The sequence below is a fragment of the Peromyscus leucopus genome, chromosome 19 (assembly GCF_004664715.2).
Source record: "Peromyscus leucopus breed LL Stock chromosome 19, UCI_PerLeu_2.1, whole genome shotgun sequence".
In the NCBI taxonomy this organism is placed as follows: domain Eukaryota; kingdom Metazoa; phylum Chordata; class Mammalia; order Rodentia; family Cricetidae; genus Peromyscus; species Peromyscus leucopus.
In genome coordinates this window covers 14,588,072-14,604,247 of record NC_051079.1, presented here as the reverse complement: position 1 = coordinate 14,604,247, position 16,176 = coordinate 14,588,072, and the positions used below count along the sequence as shown (strand labels likewise).

At 45.6% G+C, this 16,176-nt stretch overlaps 1 protein-coding gene across 1 annotated transcript in view; it reads right to left on the bottom strand.

Annotated features, from left to right (window-relative positions):
• Positions 1–16,176, bottom strand: part of Mocos (molybdenum cofactor sulfurase) — a 50,298-nt gene that overhangs the window by 12,880 nt on the left and 21,242 nt on the right. The window contains 5 exon segments of the mRNA XM_028867162.2: positions 2,112–2,236; positions 5,575–5,653; positions 9,763–9,925; positions 12,686–13,111; positions 15,438–15,554. Coding sequence (XP_028722995.1) covers positions 2,112–2,236; positions 5,575–5,653; positions 9,763–9,925; positions 12,686–13,111; positions 15,438–15,554 — 910 coding nt within the window.

Sequence of the window (16,176 nt, the reverse complement as noted above, 5' to 3'; positions counted from 1 at the left end):
AACCCTGTGCTCCGGTCACCGACCTCAGAAGAAAGGCTGAGTGGCAGTGTGCTAACCAGGGTCCCTTCTTCCCCAGCAATTCTTGATTCATGAGATTTCCCAGCAGTGAGGGGTGCTGAGCACCACCAGGTCTATCTGCAAACGACAGCCGCTCTCAAGTGTGGGAACCAAACGAGAGCCCAGCTATCCTGTAAGAGAGTGCTAAGATTTGTTCTTTATGTTCAATAATTATTTTTCAAAATAATCATATATTTATGTTGTTTTGATTGACTAGACACTGTTAAAATTATAAGAACTTAGTCCAGAAATAATTTCCTAACCCTTAGACCCAGATGGTCTAAGCAAACTTCGAAGTCTTTATATGCTTCGATTTATATATTTTTTTTAGTTTTATAGAGATGTGGGGTGGTCAATAAAATATTTCTATGTATAAAATAACTCTAAGGCAATATTCCACCAAGAAGAAATGAAATACAAGTTTGAAAAGGAAAGAAATAAAATGCCAGGCATGGTGGCATACCTTTAATCCTAGTGCCTGGAGGAGGGGGGGGCAGAGGCAGGTGAATCCCTGAGTTCAAGGCCAGCCTAATCTACAGAGCTAGTTCTAGGATGGCCAGGGATACACAGAGAAACTCTTTCTTGAAAAAAAAAACAAAAACAAAAACTGGGTGTGGTGGCGCATGCCTTTAATCCCGGTACTCTGAAGGCAGATTTCTGTGAGTTCGAGGCCAGCCTGGTCTACAGAGTGAGATCCAGGACAGCCAGGGATGCAACGAGAAATCCTGTCTCAAAGAAAAACAACAACAAAGACCTACACGGGCCGGGGAGAGGGCTCAGTGGTAAAGTGCTTGCCATGCAGACATGAGACAGAAGTTGAGATGGTCAGGACCCATGCAATGCCAGATGCAGTGGTGTGCATCTGTGGTTCCTGCACACCTCAGGTGAGATGGGACGCAAAGCCAGAAGAATCCCAGGAGCTTGAGGTCTATCATGCAGGAGTAAGCCAGAGACTCTGCCTCAAGCAAGGTGCACATGTGCAAACACACATACACACACCATACACATCATATACACATACCATACACACACACACTACACAACACACCATATGCAGACACATGTATACACAACATACACGATACAACATACATAAAAACACACATGCATTAACACACACACCATATACACATTAAAAAGACATATGTATGAGCTACATACATACATATACACGCAAACACATACAGCTATGTCCACATGCTCATGTATTTTAATGAAAACTCATGAAATTTAAATTTCTATGACATTCAAATGATTATCAAAGTACTGAAATAATGTTGGAAAAAAGTCCTGTACAAGTTTTAACTCAAAATAGCACTAAGTAAAATGTGCTGGAGGGCTGGAGAGACGGCTCAGCAGTTAAGAGCACTGGCTGTTCTTCCAGATGGCCCAGGTGCCGTTCCGACACTCACCCAGTGGCTAGCAACTCTCTATAATTCCACTTCCAGGGGATCTGGTTCTCACTTCTGGCCTCTAAGGGCACTGCACACACATGGTGCACAGACATATGTACAAGCAAAACACAGACATACATGCAAGCACATAAAACAAAACTAAAATGTTCTATAGATACTATCTTCTGTAATGGTTTAAACTACCTTCAAAACTTTAGATGAAAATGTAAAAATACTCTGGGGAAGAATGAACTTCATCTTTTTCCTAAAGTCTCCAAACACAAAACTGGTAGAATCCCAGCGGGACCCAGGGAGCGTCGCACCGGGAGTGGCATCCCGGAAGTGGTCACAAGCGCCACCATCCTGCTCTGAGTCCATATCGTGCCGGCCCCAGGCCTCTTCTCTCCCCGGTGCCCACCTCCGCTGCTGCACCCAGGCACCGGCTGTGGCCCTGTCTTCCCATGTCTCCTCCTGTGGTGCAGCTGCACCCCAAGCCTCAAGGGAGGTCATAAAACGCCCAGCTTAGAACCCTGCAGTGTGTCCTGCAGCCACAAGGTGAAGTCAGGAGCCCGCAGCCTGGGAATCCACTTCCTGGGCTGAGAATGACACACGCAGAGTAACTAGTTCTCAGCCCTTTAGTACTCCATCCCGGTGGAATACCTTTTCCAGGTGTCTTCCTTGCATTCCGCTGGAAGTTAGGACTTTGCTTGATTAGATGACATGGACGGCCAAAAAACTGTGACAGCCATCTTGAAACGTTTTCTCCACAGTCATAAGTATTTACCCTGGTCAAACAAACAAACAAACAAAACAGTGAATTTTTATGCAGCAAGTCTTCAAATAATTATTCAAATAGAAAATAGCCAAATTAAAATAAGAACACAAAATAAAACATGACCAAGTCCCCACTGGCAGGCAGCCTGAGACAGCAGATGGCTTGGAAAGCGACAGGGATCTCTCCCAGGTCCAAAAATATCTGAGATGGGGGGCTCGTGGGAGGCTTTCAGAGCTGGTCAAATGCTTTACAAACCCTCCTTCCTGACAGATATTCTTTGTATTAAAGATTGACACTGGGGAGCACAAAGCTCAGAGTTTGAGACTTCCAGAGTGATATTTTCCTTTCATAAGGCCTTATGCCCAAAATCATGCCCGGGTTTTTACAACAGGCTTGATGGGATCTTTTCTCTCCTAGTCAGATCACACGGGCTGATGTGTTTCGTTCACAAAACTGAGTGCTGTGTCTATAAGGCACTGAAGTGTAAGTAAATCTATTGATCTGGTGTTTTAAATTGTGGGGTCTAGAGCTGGAGAAACAGCTCCGTTGTTAAGTGTACTTACTGCTCTTCCAAAGGACCCAAGTTCGGTTCCCAGAGATCACATGACAGCTCACAACTGTCTGTAGCGCCAGCTCAAGGGGTTCTGGTGCCCTCTTCTGACTTCCAAGGGCACCAGGAATGCACCATATACATACACATGAAATGAAATAAAAATCTAGAATACTCTAGAATCTTTAAAAATGTATATCACAAAGATTTAGGTCCACATCTCGCCTTGAGATCACAGTATCTCAGGGTTACAAGGCGGATATTGTTGAAAACTTAAATTCTACTGGGAAAAGTAGCTGGCTCCTTTTCCAGGAAGACCAGAGACCAAGAAACCAGTTTGCAGCGCTCGCCCCTCATACTTTCAGAAACCACACCAAGATCACAGTCATCACAATCCATCTCTGAGCAGAAGTGCCTCCAACCTCCAGATGTCTGAAAAGCATCGTTAACCAGAACACTGTGTTTGTCTCTCCTGCAGCCAAGTGAAGCTGATGACCTAGCCAAAAAAAAAAAAAAAAACAAAAACTGCACGGATTCTAGATGGGCAAGATCGCTCAGTGGACTAAGGACTTACTGCCAAGCCTGCCAACCTGAGTGCATCCCCAGAAGCCACATGGCGGAGGAAAAAAAACAACTCCTACAAGTTTTCCTTTAGCTGTGATACATACATACACACACACACACAAATAAATAATGAAAATAACTGCACATATCCCTATGAGAATATAATTCTTTCCATCAGAAGGTTAGAGTATAGCAATGTGGAAAAAACGTTTGCCTGAAATTCATCGTCCCGATGAAAATGTACTGGAACGAATATTTAAATTGTCAAAGCTGTTAAGTTGGTACAAATACTACTAGTGAGAAGACGTAGCTTGTGCTCAACACCTCAGCTGCCAAGATGAAAGACATGCAATTGGCCGTCCCCATCACATTAACACCTTTCTCTTCTTTCCTAGTGGTGTAGTACTCAAAGTCCTGGAGGGATTCTTGCCTGTCACGTTGGGACTCTGTGGCTAATTCTGACTGGCATGTTGATTGGAATAAAAACACTGGGACATTAGTGAGTCACCCCTTTGGGCATGCCTATGAGGGTGTTTCCATGAGGATGCTTCCAGCGAGATCAGCCGAGGGAAGGAAGCCACACCCTGATTATGGGTAGCATCAACCCCAGGGGCTGGTGTCCCTGCCTATAAAGGGGAGATAGGAGAAAACTACCACAACAGCTACCTTCCCCTTTCTCTGCCTTCTCCCTGTCAAGTGTTGATCAGGCACCCTTGAACCCACTGCCGGCAGCCATCCCTGACACCAATCCTTCCCAATCATGAGGGATTGAACCCTCGAACCATATGCCAAAATAAACCCTGCCCACTAAGGAGCTCTTCCCAAGTGTTTGGTCACAGCATTGAAAAAGTAACTGACACCGGGCGGTGGTGGCACACGCCTTTAATCCCAGCACTCGGGAGGCAGAGGCAGGTGGATCTCTGTGAGTTCGAGGCCAGCCTGGGCTACAGAGTGAGATCCAGGAAAGGTGCAAAGCTGCACAGAGAAACCCTGTATGGAAAAACCAAAAAGAAAAAGAAAAAGTAACGGACATAGTCATGCCTCACTTTGGATGTAGCTTTAGCGAATCTTATCACATGAATTCACAGCAGTTGCAAAGGAAACACATTTGCTATTCATGCAGTGCCACCGTCTACTGAACATACCTGTATTTCTTTCCATCAGAAGGTTTACAAGAATTAATAGATAATTCACAGTCTAGAAGTTATGGGGTGGGCGATGGGTGGGTAGGTATGCATGTTTGCACATGGGGGTACACGTACGTGTGTAAGCACATGAGCATATGTATGTCTGTGTGGACGCCAGAGGTCAAACTTGGGTATCATTCCTCAGGAGCCATCCACCTTCATTTCTTTAAAAACTTCAATTTGTTAAGTATATGTCTCTTTTTAAGATTTATTTATTTTTATTTTTATGAACCTGAGCATTTGCCTGCGTGCATGTATGTACACCACCTACATGCCTGGTGCCTGCTGAACTCAAAAGAGGGTGTCAGGTCCCCTGGAGTTACAGATGATTATAAACCAGCATGTGGGTACTGGGAGCCAAAGTCAGGTCCTTTGAAGAGCAGCAAGTGTTATTAACCACTGAGCCATCCTTCACCCGATGGTTTTGTAACAGAGTCTCTCCTGGAACCTGGGACGCATCAATTTGGCTGGGTTGGCTAGCAAGCAAACACCAGGTATCACTTGCCTCCTCCTCCCCATGCAGGGATTAAAAGGGCATAACATTACACCCATATTCTTCCTCATGCTTGAGTGGCAAGCACTTTTTTGACCTAATTGTCTCCCAGCTCCTGCTTATTATATATGTCTCTAGTGAACTGTCTATAGTTGCATATATGATTGAGGGAGAAGGTTGGTTGGTATTAGCTTGGACAGGTTTTTCATGATTGGAAAATCTGCTATTCCATGTTCTTAGGTGCAGGTCATACTTAGGTCACAAGGGATACAGATGTTCTAGAGCCCAAACTTTCCTGTGAGACTGATGGGGGCAGGGAATAAGCCTTAGGAGTCATAAACAGGGAAGAGCGCGGCAGGCAGAGAAAACAGCAAATACAGGCTTGAGAATGAAGCACGTGGCTTAGGTGTGAAGGATACAGAGAAGCCAGCGTGGTCGGGGTGGAGTATGTGGCAGACAGAATGGAAGGTGTGAGGAGGTCCGTTGTGTAGGGCAAAGCTCTCTCCTCCTGGTGGCCACTGTGGCCATGTGTGTTTCCTGCTCCAGAGCCTCACCTGTCTGCACACACTCTGCTCTGGTGAATCTGAGCCCGTTCACTGTTTTCCTCAAGAGGCACCTCTATGGGATCCATCCCTAAAGAACAGAAGAAGGGAGAAGCAAATTGAGCACCACACCAAACGAGTGACTGCACAAGTGAATGCTCACTGTTAGGAAACACATCCAGTTTCATGATGCTGGGATTTGGTTAGATGAGGAAGTGGCCGGCTCTTATAAACTGATTGCACAGATCTTCTTCCTCACTATCCGAACCATGGTGTGTGCTTCAAGGAGCTTCCTGGTGGAACATCTACACTGCACCACCACATCCACAGGCCCCAGGACCCTCCACTAATTGCCTGGATAGATTTCTCTGCTCTGTGAGTCTCCACCTTCTGAAGTCATTGTCCTCTAAACTATCTTAAAGCATTTAGAAACAGACAGCCGGTACATGGCCATACTGCCCCAAATGCTTCTGATCTCATCTGGTCTCAGAAGTGCAGCAGGGTCAGGCCTGGGTGGCACTTGGATGAGAGAAATAGACAGGCAGGATGATACTGTAAGATACTGGCAGAGAGTGTACATTCCAGAATCAGATTAGATTCAAGCACCAGCTGCATTTATGGGATTGGAAAGGTATTCCAATGTTCTTTAATTGTTATGTACACCTCTTATATACAGGACTAACATGCACATGTAATGGGTTACATAATAGCATATTAGCATCCTGGTACATGAATTTGAACAGAAAGTATACAATAAAAACAGGCCATATTTCAACACTATTAATAAAAAAAATCAACATGATACTATCTATCCAAAACCAGCAAAGTATTAAAACATATTGCCATGTAGCATTTTTTTTCTCAAAGCATCAAGGATAATTCAGGACAAGATAATCTACTAACATAATATATCACATCAACAGATGATGAGACTCAAGCATGTTTGTGTCATCTCCTCCAAGACCAGTCATGTGGAGAAGAGTTGGACCTCTGAGTCTGAGACTGAGAGGAAAGGATGACAGAACAGCACAAGAGCAATAGCATTGTTCCCTTGAAAAGAGGCAGGTGAACCACTCCCAACAGGGCTTGCTATCATCTACCCCATGCTGTGAACATGCCTCAGTGGGAGAGGAAAGTTTCAGCTATAGGAAGCTCTTGCATGGCAGAGCAGAGGCCAGCCACAGCCCTCAGGGCTTTTCAGTCCATTGTAGGTGCAGATCTGATCAGGCTACTGGTGCATTACATCTTCAAGAAGCTAAGATGTATCTGGAGAGACTAGAAAGATGCATCCTAAGACACTAGGAAACATGGGGCTTGAGCAAGAGAGACTTGGTTTTTGTTTGTTTTGTTTTGTTTTGTTGTTGTTGTTGGAGGGAGATGTTCAAGACAGGGTTTCTCTGTGTGTAACGGTCCTGACTGTCTTGGAACTCCCTTTGTAGACCAGGCTGGCCTTGAACTCACATAGATCCACCTGCCTCTGGCTCCTAACTGCTGTGATTAAAGGCATGAGTCATCACCACCTGGAGAGACTTGCTTTTTAAATGTATCATTCTTCTATTCAAAAATACTAAATAAATATTAAAACTTAAAATTGTCCTGCCAGAGGCTGTAAGAATATAGAACAGATGACAACTGATATTCATAAAGTCAACCCACCAGATAAATAACTCTCTGATGGAGGAATCTGGTCAGGCAAGGCTTACAGGGCCACCGTCTATGGATGCTGCTTTGCTTCTGTCTGTAATTTTCTCATATGCTGCTACAACTCTTCCCTATAAAGAACAGCTGTGGGGTTCTTCCTACAGCCAATTGGTGTTGCGTTTTATACTTTCTAGGCACATGTATATCTGTGGACAGTCAGCAAGATGATTTCTTCTTAAACTGTACAATTTTGATGAATAGAAATAATACTAAGATATTTTTCATAGCTCAGGCTGACACAAGAAAATAACAGTATTCTCAGCTACAAAGATAGCTCTTTACACCATTAGCTGATTTAAGACCTCAGAGCAAATTCAAAGCAGAATAGTTGCCCCTGCAAATGAATTGCACAAGGACCGATGTCTTGTTATTGAACCAAGGTCAGGCATGAAGTGACTTTAGTGCCAGTTCTTCTCTTGCAAAACTCTGGCTGATACCATTGAAGACATAACCACCTACACAAATTCTAATTCTCTGTACTCAACTCTTAACCTCTGTTTTATGAAACAAGACTCAAGGTTCAGCCAACTAACTGTTTATGTTTAGTTCCTGAGATGCTTTTAAGGTCACTGTTCCTCAAGAAAGTATGGAGTACTTGAGTGCTACATGTCTCCCATCTTTGCTTTACAGACTGCACATCAGAGAACCTGACTGACAGCCTAGTGTTGCCATGGTTACTCACTTCCAGCTGCTCTGCCTGGTCAACACGACATTCCAAGCCTGAGAGAAACCATGTGATTTCTCATGTGCTATCAGAATGGCTCTGCTTCTTATTGTCTACTCAAGAAATGCAATGTGACCCTCAAAATGTAACTCATATATTGTCTAGAGTTTTCTATTGGGAAGAAGATTTTTCAAGATGGAGTAAAAAAGAAAGTTACCATCAGAACACATGCATTCCTTTCCTAATACCATTCAAATAGAAGTTTAGTTCTCACTAACACTGTAGATTTTTTTTTTCATACCCTGGGTGCGGTCTTGGAGCAGGATCTCCAAAGACCACAGTATTGCCCAAAATCAGCAGCAGCTCAGATACCCTTCAGTGAATGAATGGACAGATACACTGTATTACAATCACACTCAGACACACTGCTCAGTAACATGCAGTTACGTGTTATGTTACAGGCAGGACTTAAGTGGACTCAAAACTATCTTGCTGAGTGAAAGATACTACACAATGCCCTTGATTCCATAGTCTCTTTGATCATTAGACATTAAGGTTGGGTAAACAGAAACTGCAAATGGGTAGCTCCATGAATTTCCCCTGGGATGATGGGTTCTTCTGTACTTGTGCTGTGGGGTGGTTGCCCAAATATGTACATGTACTAAAATTCATACAGTAGAACAAAGGGTCAATATCAGTATTCACTTTGGAAGTCTAAAATATTGACCTATTGGTTTAAGGAAAACTCAACCACAGAACCAGAAAAAGCACAGGCAAGAAAAAAAGATCAGGAAGACATGGATTTAGGATATCATGAAAGTTCAGTCATGATATTCTATAAGTTATGAGTGGGGAGGGATAAGACGCCAGAGGGGGGTAAAGAATTATATATTATAGTGGTTTTCATCATAACCATTGACTCAGTGGGTAAAAGTATCTAATACACAATTGTGTCTGATGACCTGAGTTTGACCTCAAGAACACACATAAAAGGCTAGATAGGTAGCATGCATGTGTACTCTCAGCACACTTACAATGAGACGGGAAAAAGAGACAGGAGGACCAGAAGCTCGAGAGCCAGCTAGCCTGAAGTACACAGCATAGCAGCAGAAACAAGAGAGTCCTTGTTTCAAAAACAAAGTGGAAACAGAGAATTGACTCCCTAAAAGTGGTTCTGTGATGTCCACATACATGCTGTAGCACATGGGCACCCGTACTCACACATGCATACCATGACTTTCAAAAGGAAGAAAAAAAGAAATATAGGAAAGAGAGAATCTTAAGCCAAATGTTAAACTTTGTTAAAACTGGATGGCAGAGTTGTGTGTTACATTATTTTCTACCTCTGTGGTGGCAAACACTGTAGCCATAAGCCACGTGTAGCTATTTAAAGGGATTAAAATTTAATAAGTTTTGAAATTCAGTTCTCGTGTCTTCTAACCACATTTTAAGGATTCAGTGGCCACATATGACCAGTGGCTGCCAACCTATACAGTGTAGATGCTGAACACCCCCATTATCATAAACAGTGCACTGAGCAGAAGGGGCTGCACGCTCCTGTATGTAGATGGCTCACGATAAAAACCAAGAGGAAAGAACCAAAGCCTAAAATACAAAGCATGATGGGTTAAAAAAAAAAGAAATGCAACCCCTAAGATCCCAGCCTTATATCCCTTCACTTCTGACAATTTTCCCAAGATAAAAAGAACACAGACTTTTGAAAATAATGTTAACATTTGGTGGAAGAGAAGACATCGGTCTGTGTGGTTTGCTTTCTAATCTGAGAATGAAAGGTGCCCCCAGTGGTCACTAGTGGAAATGCACCCTTTTCACACCTTTGGCTTTGATGACCATGATCCTCTGCTGCAGGTCGATGAAGGGCTGGATCAGACAGAGCCGAGGCTCCTGCTTCTGACTCAGGCAAACGCCATTGTGATTCACAATCATCCAGCTCCGGTCATACAGCAGCCCTTTGCTCCCTACAGGCCACTTGGTCACCTAAACAGAAGTAGAGGATTTAGGCCAGGGCTCCTCAAAATCACTCATATCAATCATTATACAAATGCAGATGGCCTTCATGGATTCAATGCATATTCTTGAAAGATGAGAAGAGGAAAACACACAACAGAGAGAGCTTTGCAAAGGAGATGTTGTGGGAATGAGAGGCCTTCCCTTCAGTCCCCAGAACCAGTCTCCACCCTTCACCACTGACCAGGCAAGGCATGCGCATGCAAAAATTCAGAGTGCAGGATCTATAGTAGCAATGCTCTGTCTCACCCCAAGGCTAGCATCCCTCCCCATAGGCATTCACAGATCCCGCTTTCTGTAGAGCCTTCCACTTTAGTGGATGCTGGTCCAGGAATCTCCTAATACTACATGCGACTATACCGAAATGGTCACTGAATCGGCCCACCTCAAATCTGTAAGTTTTCTTGCTGTCCTGGTTTCAATTACTGTGACAAATACCCTGGCCAAAAGCAACTTTGGGGAGGAAAGGTTTTGGCTTACAATTCCACGTCATAGCCCCGTCATTGTTGGGAAATCACAAAGGCAGGAGCTCAAGAAGATTGCATGTGTTACATCCAGTCAGAGCTGAGAAATAAATGCACCCATGTTGCCTGCTCAGCTAGCTTTCTTCACTCTCACACAGTTCAGGGCCCAGCCCGTGAAATGGTCATGCCCATATTCAGAGTGTATCTTCCCACCTCAATGAACAATCAAGAAAACACTCCACAGACATGCCCTCAGGCCAACCTGATCTAGATAATTCCTCGCTGATATTTCCTCTTCCAGGGTAACTCTAGTTCACATCAGGCTGGTCACAAAAATAAACCAGTAAATCTGCATTGTTCATATTTGTACAGAATCTAAATATAAAGCACGTCTTGTATTCCAATGCCACTCACAACCAAAAGGAGTGAGCCTCCTTGGAGAACAGATTGAAGGAAAAAACAGCCCTTATCGAACCTCAGAATCCTGATGTGTCCTTCCTGTGCTTGTCCTATAAACACAACCTCTCTGTAAAAACAAAAGGGAAGCAGAGTCCTGCCTGCAGGAACTCGTGTGCCTACTGTTTCCATCACCCCCCTTGTTGCTGTGACCAATACCTGACGGGAAACAACCGAAAGGGGAGGAGTTTGTTTGGGCTCAGGGTTTGTGGGTACAGCCCATCATGGTGAGGAAGGCCTGGGGGTGGGGACAGCTTGAGCCTGTGGTGGTAGAAGTCTGCGGCTGCTCATTCACATCTCCACAGACCAGGAAACAGTGGAGGGGCAGAGACAGAGTCGAGCTGCAGATCTCAAGACCCACTTCCTCCATCTCAGATGCACCTCCCAAAGAGCCCACAAAACAGCGTCACCACAGGGGAATGAACTGTTCAAACACAGGAGCCTGAGAGAAACATTTTACATCCAGGCTCCTGCAGAGCCACCCTGGAGAGCAGGCCAATAAACAGCCTTGATCTCTATATGTCTTAAGAGGAGCCAGAGACTTTGCCATTCTGGAGACACAGGAGTCTAAGATCTTAGCAGCCTCAGGTTGCCAGCCAAGCCACCTGTCCCCCAGTGCAAGCATCACCAAAAACATCATTGTTTGTAGGTGTATAATGTAATTCGGTATCTGCAAGAGATTACCTCTAGGATTCCCTAAAAACACCCAGGTCTGTAGATGTTCAAATCCTTCTTATTAAACCGTAATGTTTACATAGAACCTATGCACATCTCCCTGTAAACTGTTCCATCTCTAAGCGACCTACACTGCCTGGCACAATGTAAGTGCTCTGTGAATCGTTGTGTTGCTTATGGAGTATCGTCACAGTTGCAGTCTTTCCTAATATTTGGGGGTCATCATTGGTTGACTCCATCGACGCAAAATTCGTGGGTCAAAATGACCCCCCTGCAGTTTATTTCCACGGGGAAGATGGAGCAGAGAAACCACACGAGGGCGTGAACCTGGCTCAGCGGACCCAAATACAGATTCTTGCAGGTGGCCTAGACAAGGTGTCTAACCTCCGTCCCCTCAGGCTCCATGATGATGACCTAGGGATAATGTCACTATGCCTCTCATGTAACCATTGTGTGTCAAATGAAGCAAGGCATGTCGAGTGTTTCAGCAAAGGGCCAGGGCATCCCTCCAGCTACAGTCACAGGCAATCAGGCCTAGGCTGGAGGGACCGCTTAGCTGGTGAGGTGTTTGCTGTGCAAGCAGACTGAGTTAGGTGCCCAGGAAAACGTTAGGCAAAAACATTAGGTGTGGTGGCATGTACTTGTAAGCCCAGCACTGGGGAGATGGAGACAGGAAAATGACCTGGTCCAGCTGGCCAGCCATTAAGCCTACTAAGAGAGATCCAGGCCAGTGAGAAGGTCAGTCTCAAAAAACAAGGGGAAGGCACCCAAGGAATGATACCTAACATCATCCTCTAGCTTACACATGTACACACTTCCATACACACCTGCACCCATATGCACACAGCAACAGGGTCCTCTGGAGGTCCAGGGAAGCAGTGTCATATTTAAAAAAAAAAAAATCATCCCTACCAAGAGAGGCAGAAGGAAAACGGCGGCTCTTCAAACCTCAACATTCTGACCTTCAATTTGAGTTCTGCCGGCTTTCCTTCCCTTGCTACATTGTTCTTTCACTTCTTGCCAAAAAAAAAAGGAGGAGGAAAAAAGTGCTATACACTGCCTCAAAAAAGTCAGGGGCGGGGAGAAACGGTGCTCAGAGAAAGGAACAGGGCAGCCATTTCTGTGAAGCCCTTACCTCAAATGCAGCACAGGATTTGATGGGGTAGAGGTAAATGTTGGTGACAATGTGGGGCCCAAGGTCCCCGTTCAGGATACCGGCCGCTTTCTCTGGAAGGGCCTGCCGGCTGCCGCTGGCTTCGCTCGGAGACAGGTACAAGTCCACGGTATCTGCATCAGGACAGGCGTCACTGCGATCTGCAGGGTCTGCACGGGCACCTTCCTGAGGTGAGTGGCAGTCACTCTCTGAGGATAAGGCTCCAGCATCACTGGTGCCGGCTTGAAGATCAGGCTGATCAGCGGGTGAGCGAAGGTAGATTGCGCTGATGAACCTGAGAAAGGCCTGGGCATCTTCTAGCGTAGACATGTATCCAAAGGAAACCCTCACAGAGCCCGTGGGCCGTCCGTCGATGATGTCGACATCATCTCCACAGACATGACCAGCCTAGAATCAGCCAGATAAGTCAGCCAGGGAAACTTGTGCTTTGTGGATAAATTGGAGAAATATTATAAAAATTAATTTTACTTATTTTAAAATAAACTCAGGAAGGCAGAATTGCTAGGTGCCTGAGAAACCATTCCTCCTCCGCTGCAGACGCGGGGACACACTGCCTGGGTCTCCCCTTAATCAGCTGTGAAGTGGAGCTGATGCCAGCGTGAGGGACTTTAAAGAGATTAGCAGCAGTGCTTTGTGAAGATCGTTTTCCCAGAGGACTCAACAGACAGGCTCAAGTCTCAGAAGCACCAAGAGCTGTACTTTACAGTCTTCCCAGGCCCAGGCTCTCCCACGGGCCACTCCCAGACCGCCTCCCTGAGTCTCAAAGGGAGGCTGGCATCCTGGCAGCAGCCTCAGAGAGGAGAAAGGCCGCAGTGCCAGCCCTTGGCCCCTTGAAGGCCCAGGCCAGCTCAGCTGCCCCTGCCACGATGGGGGAGGTGGAGGTAGTCCATCTCCAAATCTAGCTGCCTGGTGTTAGAGGTCACAGGAAGTATGCACGTTAGATGCTCGGGACACCTCCCCCGTCTAGGCCAGTCACCCTCAGAGATGTGACACCGCCTTCCATCACCATCCAGAGCCAGGGCCAGAGCTGCAAGCGTTGAGTTCTGGGCCTCTCTCGCTGCCTTCTGTCTTTCTCTCCTTTCCTCGACCTCCCCCCTTCCTCCCTTTCTCTCTCCCTCTCCCTCTCCCCCTCCTTCTCCCTCTACCTTTCTCTTTCAGATGGAGATCAATTTTTTTTCTCATTTTGATTAGTTCTTTGAAAATTTCATGCAATATATGTTGACCATAATCATACCCCTCCCCCAACGCCTCTCAGATCCCCTCCCCTCCCCTACCCAACTAAGTGTGTGTCCCCTTTTTTTCAACCTTTAACAAGTACAGTCTGTGCTGCCCGTATACTCTTAGATATACGACTTCCATTGGGTCATGTTCAACCTACCGAGGGTCACATCCCCTGGTAGGCCCCTTGTCTTTTTCAAAATAAAATCTAGTTCAGAGGCTGGAGAGATGGTTTCGTTGATTAAGGAGGCTTGCTGCCCAGTCCTGGTGACCTGAGTTTGAACCCTGGAATCTACACGAAGACGGAAGGAAAGAACCAGCTGTACAATGTTGTTCTCCAACCTCCACATGTATGACGTGCCACATGTGTCCACACATATATCATGCATAAATAATAATAATAGTTAACTGGGATTTAGCATGTGCACATTCAGTGGCAAGAAAAAAAGAAACTCATACTAGCAACTATTGCAAAATGCACAGGACGCTTTGCCACTGGCTATGGTTTGAAACTGGAAAGCCCCCCATAAGGTTCGACACTCGGTCCCCAGCTGGTGGCACTGTTCTGGGAGGTTGTGGAAATACTAAGAGGGGGGCCCAGCTGGAGGAAGCAGGTCACTGAAGCAGGAGCTTTGAGCCCTTTCATTTTATGTGTTTCCTACCATCCAGTCAGTTACCAAGTAAGCCCCTCTCCTCTGCCATACTCCCACTGCCAGAATGCTCTGCCCAAGCACCGGGGCCAAGTGACTATTGACTGAACCCTATTGAGATCACGAGCAAAGCAAGCAACTCCTCCCAAGTGAGTCATTTACATTGGATCTTTTGTCACAGTGAGAAACTATTCTTACAAAATAATTCAAAATAGGCCATATGTACCCAGAGTGAAAAAACCTCCACCCCAGGACGAACAGGGAGAGTGAGGATTCTGAGAGACAGGACCCCTGAATCCATGGATGAGTTCCACCCACCCCCAGCCTGGAGGGAGGCTAACTTCAGTTAGGAAGCTGTACCTGAGGAAGAGTGAATTGGGCAGGGTGAATTGGCCAAACGTCCTCCACTAACAGCCCTCTTTGGTTACATTTTTAACCTCAGGCCAGTGAGACAATTCACCGGGTAAAGACACTTGGCACTAAGCCTGCAAACCTAGATTTGGTCTCCAGGATGGTAGAAGGAGATAACCAACTTCAACAAGTTGCCTTCTGACCTCACACTCATGTATACATACACACACACACACACACACACACACACACACACACACACACAGAGTAATTAAAAAATTACTCTCAGAGTGAAATATGAATCATAAAATATTGCCACAGAGCTAATAACTTCAAGCACTTTGTATTTTATCAACTCCTTTTCTTTTTGGTCCATCCACGGAATGGTCCTGGCAAGATGAGCCTGAAGAAGCAGCTTCCACCAGCCTCAATGACCAGCCACCACACAGTCTTGCTGACTGCAGTCTGTGTGGGCTACAGGGGCTTGTACTGACCTGAAAATGTTTCTTAACCATCTCGTCACTTAGCCCCAGGTGCCGCTGGCAGGCCCCCAAGTTACAGAAGCAGCCAGTCCTCAGGTAGATGTTATACAGACTGGCCATTTTGTCTACCTGAGGATAAAAGTAACATGGAATCAGTGTCAGAAATCAGTTTCACTATGATTGACAGGAACAGAATTCTGGAACAGCATTGAACCTCTCTTTCCTAACAAAAAAGATGGTAGGTGACCTAAGTCTGGACCTTGCTCTAAAATTCATGGCTGTTATGTCACAGATGTAAAAAATACCCCCAGGGCTCACGTGCTTGAACACTCGGTCCCCAGCTGTTGGTGATGTTCTGGGAAGTTGTGGGACATTGGTAGGTGGGACCTCACTGGAGGAAGTAAGCCACTAATTTGTGGGCCTTTGAAGTTAAAATTTAGCCCTTCCTCCCTCTGCTGAACAGTGAGGAGGTGAGGCACCCACCCCTGCCACCGTGGGGCTGTCAGCCACCATTCCCCTGTCTCAGTGATGACCATATCACTTCGTCTGTGAGTGAGAATCACCTCCTCCCTGAAATGGCTCTAGCCAGGCATTTTATCACCAGGACGAGAAAAGTAACTGATGTAAGGATCTACGGGCTTATTCAGCATTTTATAAAGTGTCCTGGAGATCAGAGTTTATCGAACTACAGAAGTGTGCTTGAGAAAATATCAAATCTAGACCAAAGTCTAAGTTAAGAGCCCCAGAAGAG